This window comes from Nicotiana attenuata, unplaced genomic scaffold (assembly GCF_001879085.1).
Source record: "Nicotiana attenuata strain UT unplaced genomic scaffold, NIATTr2, whole genome shotgun sequence".
Classification (NCBI taxonomy): domain Eukaryota; kingdom Viridiplantae; phylum Streptophyta; class Magnoliopsida; order Solanales; family Solanaceae; genus Nicotiana; species Nicotiana attenuata.
This window is the reverse complement of record NW_017670449.1, coordinates 637,791-648,101: the sequence shown is the minus strand read 5'-3', so window position 1 is coordinate 648,101 and position 10,311 is coordinate 637,791. Positions and strand designations below refer to the sequence as shown.

The 10,311-nt window shown below is 36.2% G+C and overlaps 3 protein-coding genes across 3 annotated transcripts; 2 read left to right on the top strand and 1 right to left on the bottom strand.

The window, feature by feature from the left end:
• Window positions 1-3,490: 3,490 nt before the first annotated feature.
• Window positions 3,491-3,787, top strand: LOC109239562 (RNA-binding protein 12-like). The gene has a single exon (XM_019406141.1). It carries the CDS (start codon window positions 3,491-3,493, stop codon window positions 3,785-3,787), a length of 297 nt encoding a protein of 98 aa, XP_019261686.1.
• A 1,413-nt stretch (window positions 3,788-5,200) lies between these two features.
• Window positions 5,201-6,289, bottom strand: LOC109239561. The gene has a single exon (XM_019406140.1). The coding sequence runs from the start codon at window positions 6,287-6,289 to the stop codon at window positions 5,201-5,203; it is 1,089 nt and encodes a 362-aa protein (XP_019261685.1).
• A 346-nt stretch (window positions 6,290-6,635) lies between these two features.
• LOC109239560 lies at window positions 6,636-8,132 on the top strand. Its single transcript, XM_019406139.1, has 2 exons — window positions 6,636-7,062; window positions 7,186-8,132. The coding sequence occupies exons 1-2, from the start codon at window positions 6,636-6,638 to the stop codon at window positions 8,130-8,132; spliced, it is 1,374 nt and encodes a 457-aa protein (XP_019261684.1).
• Window positions 8,133-10,311: the final 2,179 nt, after the last annotated feature.

Genomic DNA, 10,311 nt, shown 5'->3' with positions numbered 1-10,311 from the left:
TGCTACTTGCCTGCCGCTGCTCATACACCTTGTCCTTCAGCGGACATGTATGATTATCATGAATTCTCTCACTTTGAATAGTTCTAATTTGATGCTTGAAGCCTTAAAACTCCATTCACAATCTTCTGAAATTCATAATAATGCATAGCTGCAAAGAATTAATCATTGTACATATGATTAGCATAAATGTTTACAAAAATATGCACTCATATACACACGAATACAATCTGACATGAATACATTCTGACATCTATATATATAAATTTTTATACTACTGAATTCAATTATAGTTATATGCATTTAAATACAATGAATACAACTGAATACAATTGTGGGTATATGCATACACTTAAAATCACAGTAGACAAAATAAGAAAATAATTAGAGACATTGTAATGTATTATACCAGTAAAATACATATGAATACATGTATTTAAGGACCATAAACAAACATATGTTAACTACATCAGTGATAATCAAGAGGAACTCCACAAATACGCATAAATACAACAACGTTAATCTTACAGCTCGAACCAATAATAGAAAATACAAAAAAAAATTAAATAGATGCAAACCTGACAACATTAGACCTATCAACCCGGAATTGAAACCTTTGAGATATAGCATAATTCTCCATCACCTCTTTCAATGTGGCCTTATCCTTATACACTTGTCCAGCCATAACCTCCCTTTGATTAGTTTTTGAAATTATCAAATCCTTGTCCAGTTCGAACACCCAATTGCTTCTCCTGAATTGACAAAATCTAGAGCCAGTGTATCATCTGTATCGGAATCGTACCTTTGAACTACTTCGTCTATTTGCACAATGTCGCCTTGATTTAAACTACCTCCGGATACAAGTTCTTTTTCAATAGTTGTTATGCACAAAGGATACATCCCGAATTCTCTGTTCTCTTTTTTCAATTCTACATACACTCTGTAACCCATATCATTGTGTATTTTCATTGGCGTGCAATTTTCTTCTACTTTGTATTGAATTTTAATGGACTTTGAGCTCAAATCTATGCCCAGTTGATTAGAAATTGAAGCAACCAAATCATTAAAGGACGCATACTCCTTTATCAGTATTCCCTCAATTGAAAAATCGATGTAATTGCCCTCATCATTCCACTTGCCAGAATGACGCAACAACACTGTTAAACTTGCCATATGTATAAAGGAACTATACCGCATTTTGTATATAATTTGTATTAATCTAATTTTTCGTGGTTGAATTGATATCTGCTAACAGAGAAAAGGGAAAAGTGAATGGAAGAACTTCGAACAGATGTTGCTCTGATTTTTGCTACTTTTTTTTTTTTTTGAATCGTGTATGGCAGAATACAGATTAATGGGTACTAGTTTTTGTTCGTTGAGTTAAATTAGGAGAATATCATGTGATTTGATTTCCTTTCCGTTTTTAACTAGTTTAACCTTCCAGATTTTACGCAGATACGTTACTGTATTCACGATAATGCTGCATGAATACAGTTAAATACATATCAACCTTAGCTGGAATTCCCTTTTTAACGCCTATTTTTTCTATTGTATTAATAAATACAATAGCTTAAATACATAAAATACATTGTATAAAAACATAAAAGGTATCTATAACACGTAATATAGCAAAAGGTATCTATAAATGGCTAACTAGACCTAAAAGATGGTGCTTTATGAAAAATTCTCTTTTCAAATATGTACAATGTGGGCTAGGTTGGGTAAAACTTAAAAACATTGGCTATTTTTTGCTATGGTGTGAAGTCATGTGTATTTTTTTGTAATTCATTCACATTTAAAGTAACTTAAAACGTGATGCAATAAAAAATTTAGGACATATAGAGCGAATAACTCAAGGCAATAAATTTTTTTGAGTTATACTACTGCAGCATAATATGCATACTATATAAGTTACAGTGGCATCCTTACACTAAAATTCAAGGCCTATGTCAATGCCACGAAATCGGTCATGGCAAGTCACTATATGGCATGACATCAACCGGTGACGGAGCTAGAATTTTTGTTAAGGGGTGTCAAAATATATAAAATAAATATATCAGGAAATTAAGGGGAGTCAATACATAGCATATATGTACTTATAATATATATTCAACAGTGGCAAGCCTATGTAAATGGCACGAAATCGGCCGTAGCATGCCTGTCAATGGCACGAGGTCGGCCGTGGCAGACCACTATGGCTCGAGGTCGGTCTTGTCATGCCTAAGTAAATAGCACGGATCGGCCGTGGCAGGCCACTATGGCACGAGGTTGGCTGAGGTCGCCTTTGCAATAATTAGACGAGTCCCAATTCTGCCTTTGGAAATATTAATTTGAACAAGACTGGTCAATTAGTTTGAAAGCATGAAGATCTCTGGAGGTTTATTGTACTAAATCTGATATGAGTTACCTTTGCTCTTTTAATAAAATTTATCAAGCTACTTCATATAGTTACTTGCAATTAACGTTAATGTAAATTATATTAACTATTTGACAGATTAATTAATCGAAAAAGTCCTCAAATAGCACATAACTGTTTAATTATGTCGTGTTAGAGAGCATTTCAAGTACTCTAGAAATCGAAAGTGACGAGAAATGCCAACTTAATCTAAAAGCTTCTTTACCGAAATTTGAATTTGTGATTTTTTATCGAAGGAATTAGATGACGGACCACTGAAATCATGTAATCAATTCGAATTCGATTATAAGGATTCAAAATATTAGGTGAATAACATAACTTAATTTGGTTATTTGGTATTTGCAAGCAACATTACACGTGGAAACATACTGATAAAAAATCATTATTACCTTAGTAGTAGCCGTTTAATATAATCTTATTAATTAACTTTCTTTTGCACATCCTTTTGAGTAGGGTGTTTTGCAACGTATGTCTCAGAGATCACTTTACACAAGAAATATTGTACGCTCAAATATAAAAAGAAGAATTAATCAAAATAGCCACATGTACAACTGTCTGAACTAAAAATAGATGGCGGATGTATAGTATGCGGGCGGATTTATAGGTTTAATTATGGGGCACGTGAACTTATGATCTTTCCGTAAAATTAAATATTTAATGTACATATTTTTCAAAATTAATATAATATTAACTGTTGGCATCCATGCTCCAAGAAGGTTAGAATGACGCACTTGGTATAAGACTGAGTTATTTACCAATAGGTGTAGGGATCAATTGCCACTATATACATTTTTGTCTCCGTTTTTTAAGCAGTGCACCCATCTACGAGAAATCCTAAATACAGTATTTATATAACCAGGGACAGATGTAGCCCTATATATATAGCAACGAGTTCAATTCCCCAACCACATTTTATTCTAACCTTTGAATCCTTCAACATAAATTTCTCTATATATATACTCAATATAACCATACATGGATTTACACTTGCCTATAACTCAATCCAAACAACAATTTCCACTTCCTTTAATTTCCTCAAGATCTCAAGCCATTCATTCCAAATCATCTTTTGCATAAATGGCCATTTTCAAGAATTGCTTTATCTTCTTCTTTGTCATTACTTTTTCCTTGTCAAGCATTAGCCATAGCTTTGCAGCTCGTAGCCTATTGCAAATTCAGCCACAATTGCCAAAAATCCCAAATATGCCAATAGCCATATTGCCACCATTGCCATCTTTGCCAACTATTCCTTCATTCCCAAAGGTTATGAGTATGCCTCCATTGCCTGCTAATTTTCCTATGCCAAATATTCCAACTACTTCATTTCCCACTATCCCAAATATCCCAACCCTCTCACCACCCCCTTCAAACTAATGATCACACCAAGTACCCATTGTATATGTAATTCTGCATCATTGAGTTGTATACTTGAGTTCTTTATTTTTATCTTTATATACTTTGATCGTCAGTAATTTCTATAATATGATTGTAATTTTTTTTGTTTTTGTGAGAGCTTGTATTGGGAGTCATGTACTTCCAAGATTTATGTCTTTATAGTTATATGGTGCATATTGTTCTTGGTCTTTTATGGAAGAGTTTGTTATGGTCTTCAGTATTTGAGCAGAAATTTTAAACAGAATTTTGTTGATGCTAAAAATGCATAAAGTAACCAAAGGCCTTGGAAAGTAGTAATTACAATCACAATACTATGAAACAGCACACTAGATTGCTGAGGATAAAATTATAAGAGTAGCCTAAGAAAAGTCCATTTTTGCAAACGTCCAAATACGGAGGAACCAGTATCCACCAAAACTTATAGCCTGTTTGGCCAAGCTATTTTTGGGTCAAAAGTGCTTTTGGCCAGAAATTGAGGTGTTTGGCCAAGCTTTCAGAAAGAAAAAAGTGTTTTTGAGGAGAAATAGAAGCAGTTTTTGAGAAGCAGAAAAAAGTAATCAGTTTCTTTCCAAAAGCACTTTTTTGAGAAGCGCTTTTGAGAAAAATACACTTAGAAGCAGTATTCAAAAGCTTGGCCAAACACTAATTACTGCTCAAAAGTACTTTTCAAATTAATTAGCCAAATACAAACTGCTTCTCACCAAAAATACAAATAGCTTCTCACCAAACACACTTATCAAAATAAGCTGATTTTAGAAACTTGGCCAAACAGGGTATTAGACTGATCAGAAGAAATAAGTATACCATGTTCTTTACTATTTGCCAAGAGCACCTAGTTCCTGCTGCAGCAATGAAGTAGAAAGAATTGCATACAAACAGGGGAACCAACAAGTTGCTAAAGGGCAGCCAGGTGCACTAAGCTCCTGTTATGCGCAGGGTTCGGGGAAGGGCCAGACCACAAGATCTATAGTACGCAGCCTTACCCTGCATTTTTGCAAGAAACTATTTCCACGGCTTGAACCAAGAAGTTCCTACCTATTTCAAATTCAACAATGTACCATATCATTACAAGAAACTTGCCTGAAATAAAGGTCCAAATCAATTCTGCCATATAGGCATATTTGCATCTTAATCAACAAAGAGACCTATCATTACTCATCACAAGAAACTTCTAAACTAATGCAGCTGTTTAGACTAACTCAAAAAAGAACCAAAAAGCTACACATTGCAATGAAAATAAAGATTCATGTCAATTCTCTACCTTTTCAATCATATTTGCACTAGACTTTTAGCATCAGTATCCACCTATTCAAAAAGGTGCCAATTTTGGTAACATTATATTGATTTCATAGTATAATAGAAACATATTAACAGAGGAGACAACTTACTTAATCACTTAAAAAAAGTCTCAATATCTCCAATTCCCACATCAAAATCATCTTGTAAACCAACATAGATATTATCATCATCTCCCACAAAAAACTCAACATTACTCTCATTAATCTTAATCTTTTCTCCACCATTACCAAATTCAAAATCATCATTTTCATCATTTCCTTCTGAATAAACAACCTCACTCATGTTAACTCTATTCCCTTTTCCTAATACCTTCTTTAAACTCTTTGCCATCATTTTTATCCTCTTCTTCCTAGTACCATTACTTTTCACAAATGTCTTTTCAACCCCTAAAGTTTCATCGTTTATACCATTTTCATCCCCCTCTGATGCCACGTCATCATCATCACCATCAGAAATTTCAATAAACTCATTCACATCAAACTCATCCTCCTCTGCCACGTAATCATTCTTTTTCACAAATGGTGACCACAAAGACTTTCCTCCTCCTTCTAAACCCAAAACAGAGAACCCATAACAATAATACTCACCCTTCTCCGCCACGTCATCCGGCGGAGGTGGACCCACAATAGGCAGCGCCTGAAACCCACGTTTACACTTGTCATTCTGACACCTCAGCAAACAATCTACGTAAACCTTAGGAAACTCATACACATAGTAACAGTACGGACATACAGTCCAAAAAGTAGTACTACCAGTTTCATCAGTTTTCCCGTCTTTTTTCAACCTGTCATCAAAACGGGTCTTATGGGTCGGGTTAGAAAGCACAGACCAAGCTTTAAGTACAACCTGAAAAGCCTCGGAGGCAAAAGGGTACTGATTTCTACTAGGGTTTAAGAGATTAGTTATATTCGTGAAGTTTGTTTTGATTAGTTGTTGATCTTGGGTATAAAGAGGAAGGTCAAGGACATTATAGTAATTTGTGTCTTCGGCAATGGAGGAAAAAGAAAGGACTTTAGCTATGGCGAGGATTTGTGAAGGGGAAGGGTTATTTGGGTCATTTTGAAGAGATTTCAGAGCGTATTTAATGGAGTCTTGAAAATTTCGATGTTGAAGAAAGGATTTAGAGGCAGTGAGATAAGTTTGGGCTTTTGAATAACTGGAGTTGCTGCCGTTTTGCTCCATATTTTTTGGTTGCAGAGATAATAGAGAAGAAGGTGAAGGGGAGGAAGCTTAAGGGTTAATTTTTGAAGAGGTGAAATTTTGGATGTTTTCGGAAGAAAAAGTGAAATGACGATTTTGGACATGGAGGTTTTGGAAGAGGGTTTAAATATGAGCTTATTTTTGTAATAAATCGCGGTTAAATTAGTGATTAGTGTAAAAGTAGTTCAATTATATATAATTGCTATAAAATGAGTTTAGATTATATATAGTACAGGTCGGTGTAATTTGCTTGGATCAAAAAAACAAAACTTTTCTTCTCAAAATGCTCTCGGCGCACGTTAGTTAAACGTACGCCGAACTCGTATTCATGGCGAGAGGAAGAGGTAGAGGAAGGGGAAGACCTCGGAAATATCCACTAGCAGCACTAGAAACACTATTAACTGCAAAACGGCCATTAATGGAGAAAATTCCACCAGCTTCAATTCAAAATCCAGCTCCGGGTTCAGCTCAAAGTTCCGATCTTAGCAAAGGAGCAGTTGTATGTACAATTGGAGCAAGTTCAAGTCAATCAAGTGTAGATAAGAAGCTAGATCTGACAAGTAACTCTCTTATAGAAGTAGTATCGGAAGGGATGGAGAAGCAAACCAATGGAACAGTAATTACGCAGAATCCAATCGAGATACAGAGTGACCTAACTAACAAAGAGGATCCTCTAGTAGTGAAGAAGGACCAAAAAGACGAAGATAAGGCCCCATGGACAACGCTCTTCCAGAAGAACAGATTTGCGTCTAATGGTATGTCACTTTCATACATACCACTATTGTTAATAGATGGTGAACCTGTGGTCCAATTAGATAAGGCAGAGGTGGAAGAAGAATAAGCTAAATGGAAATGTGCTTTGATTGCTTATATTTTAGGTGATGGACTAGGGTATAAAGCAATGCAAAGGTATATTAGTATTCACTGGTCTCATGTGCCTGAACCTGACCTGTTTTATCATGAGGAAGGTTACTATATAATCAGATTTAAAAATATAGAAGATGCTCGTGAAATTTTTTGTGTAGGACCTTACTCCATAGCTAGTAAACCTATCATCCTAAAGCCATGGACCCCGGATTTTGACTTTACAGAGGAATTTCCCACTTCTATTCCTTTGTGGGCAAAGTTCCCTAAACTTCCTATGTCATGTTGGGGTATGAGATCTTTAAGCAGAATAGCAAGTGTGATTGGGAAACCTATTTTTGCTGATGAATGCACAACAAAGCAGAATAGAGTTTCATATGCTAGGATGCTTATTGAGGTTAATGTTACTAAGGAACTGCCAAGTGAAGTGTGGGTGATGGAACCAAATGACAAAAAATTCCTACAGAGTGTATCTTTCAACTGGAAACCTGCTTACTGTGAGAAATGCCTAGTAGTGGGACATAGATGCCAAGCTCAGATCAAGACTGGTGTTCAAGGACCTCCTAAAAAGGGTAGAATTACCCAAGAGTGGAGAACTAAAGTATCAGCTCCTAATGAAGAAAAACAGGAGATCCAACAAGGCAATAATATCAAGATAGTAGAAACTCAACAGCCTAAGGAGAAGGTTCAACCAACAGGTGATCATAACATTACAGGGAAGGGAGATTCTGGTCTCAGGATGGCTGACTTTCAGCAGACTAAGGAGAAGGCTCAACCAATGGCTGATCATGATAATACAGGGAAGGAAGATAGAGGGAAATCAATACAAAGTCCAGAGCTGAACATTGTCAACTTTCCTCCACTATCACCTATTCCTGTCAATAATAGATTTGAGCTTGTGTCTAATAGCAAGTATAATATTCCACCTAGTGATAGAGGTGGAACAAGCTATCAAAGATGAAGTGGCTATTCTGGAACATCAGGGGTGTAAATAAAAGGTATAAGCAAAAGGAAGTTAGGGAATATATTAGAAGTAACAAAATAAACTTAGTAGGATTAGTGGAAACCAAAGTCAAAGAAGAAAATGCTCAAAAAATATTGAAGTATATTGCTCCTGGCTGGGATATTCTGACTAACTACAGAGAAGCTAAGAATGGTAGAGTATGGCTGCTATGGAACTCTAATATTCTCATGGTTACTAAAATCAGAGATGATCCTCAAATGATCCACTCACTAGTTCAAAGCAGACAGGGGGATATCCAATGTTATCTGACTGTTGTTTATGGATTTAATGGGTTAGAACAAAGAAAGGAACTGTGGTAGAATCTTCAACAAATTGCTACAATTGGTACTAACCCATGGTTGGTTGCAGGTGACTTTAATGTTGTTCTGTATGCTAATGATCGATTGTCTTGTAATCCAGTTAGTTTTGCAGAAACTCAGGATTTCAGCTCATGTTTGCAACAAACAGCATTATCTGAACTTCCTTGGCAGGGTGAATACTATACTTGGACAAACAGGCAACCTGGAGTAGATAAGGTTAGCAGCAGAATTGATAGAGTTCTTGGGAATTATGAATGGATGATGAACTGGAATCATGTGGAGACGGTCTATGATCTGCCTTAGATATCAGATCATGCCCCTATGCTTCTAACTCTTACAAACTCATCTTGGAATGGGAAAGTTCCATTTCGATTCTTCAATGCATGGACTAACCATCAGGAGTTTACTCAAATAGTGACTGAAGGGTGGAATACTATGAACTCTGTTGGTACTATGAAATCTGTTTGGTATAAATTGAAGGCATCGAAAGCTCCCCTAAAAGCTTTGAATGTTAAAGAATTTAAAGGAATCAATCTGAGAATTGAAGCAGCTAGAAGGGACCTTAAAGATATACAAGAATAGCTTGCAAGTAAGTATTCAGATAGTCTTTTGAAAAGGGAGAATGAGACATTACTTAACCTAGAGAACTGGTCTACGATTGAGGAGAATATACTGCAGCAGAAGGCAAGAGCTAAATGGATCCAACTGGGAGATGATAATACCAAATATTTCACAGCTGTTATGAAATATAGATCACAGATGAAACAAATCAATGATATTACAACAAGGGGTGGAGATAGAATTACTGATCCTGAAGGCATTAAAGAAGAGATTTTGGATTTCTACAAGTCTCTTATGGGATCAACAGCAAGGACACTTCCAGCTATAAATAGATCATACATGTCCAATGGTCCCAGACTAACTCAACAACAAAGAAAAGACCTATGTGCAGATGTTACTGATCAGGAAATTCTGGAGAGCCTAAAAGCTATTGGAGATGATAAGGCACCTGGTATTGATGGATACAATGCTGTCTTTTTCAAAAAATCATGGAACATTATTACTAAAGAAGTCACAGATGCTATTAGGGAATTCTTCTTAACCTCTAAGATGTATAAGCCAATCAATTGTTCCACCATCACCCTAGTGCCTAAAGTCACTAAACCTACCACAGTCAAAGAATATAGACCAATTGCATGTTGTACAGTATTACACAAAATGATCTCCAAGATTCTAGCTGCTAGACTTCAAAAGATCATGGCATGCATAATCTCTGAATCCCAAGCTAGTTTTATTCCTGGTAGGAAAATTGCAGATAATGTAATATTGGCCCATGAGCTAGTAAAGTCTTATACTAGAGCCCAAATCTCCCCTAGGTGCATGATTAAAATAGACCTTCAAAAAGCCTATGATTCAGTTGAATGGATATTCTTGCAACAAGTGATGGAGGAGATTGATTTTCCTGATAAATTCATAAAGTGGATCATAGAATGTGTCACATCAGTTAGTTACACAGTGCTGATCAATGGAGAAACTACTAAACCTTTTGAAGCTGCTAAGGGTCTTAGACAAGGAGACCCCGTCTCTCCTTTCTTGTTTGCTATTGTTATGGAGTACTGTGTGGATGGCCTACACACGCGTCATGGATTGCCATGTCTCAGCGCATGCCAGGTCTGAGAGCCGCGTAATATGGCGTGGTTCCGTGCTTTGGGGGAAGCTTGTCATGTCGACCCAGTCCAGCACCGTCTCGACTCCGATATGGATGCAATCAAAGATCTTCTTTACCCTTCGTTCTTTATTTTTTTGATATGGACATC

Coding starts and splice junctions, on each gene's coding strand:
- LOC109239562 (XM_019406141.1), top strand. CDS start 3,491: ATGGCCATTTTCAAGAATTGCTTTATCTTCTTCTTTGTCATTACTTTT.
- LOC109239561 (XM_019406140.1), bottom strand. CDS start 6,289: ATGGAGCAAAACGGCAGCAACTCCAGTTATTCAAAAGCCCAAACTTAT.
- LOC109239560 (XM_019406139.1), top strand. CDS start 6,636: ATGGCGAGAGGAAGAGGTAGAGGAAGGGGAAGACCTCGGAAATATCCA. Junction 7,063..7,185: donor GAACAGATTTGCGTCTAATG/GTATGTCACTTT, acceptor CTTATATTTTAG/GTGATGGACTAGGGTATAAA.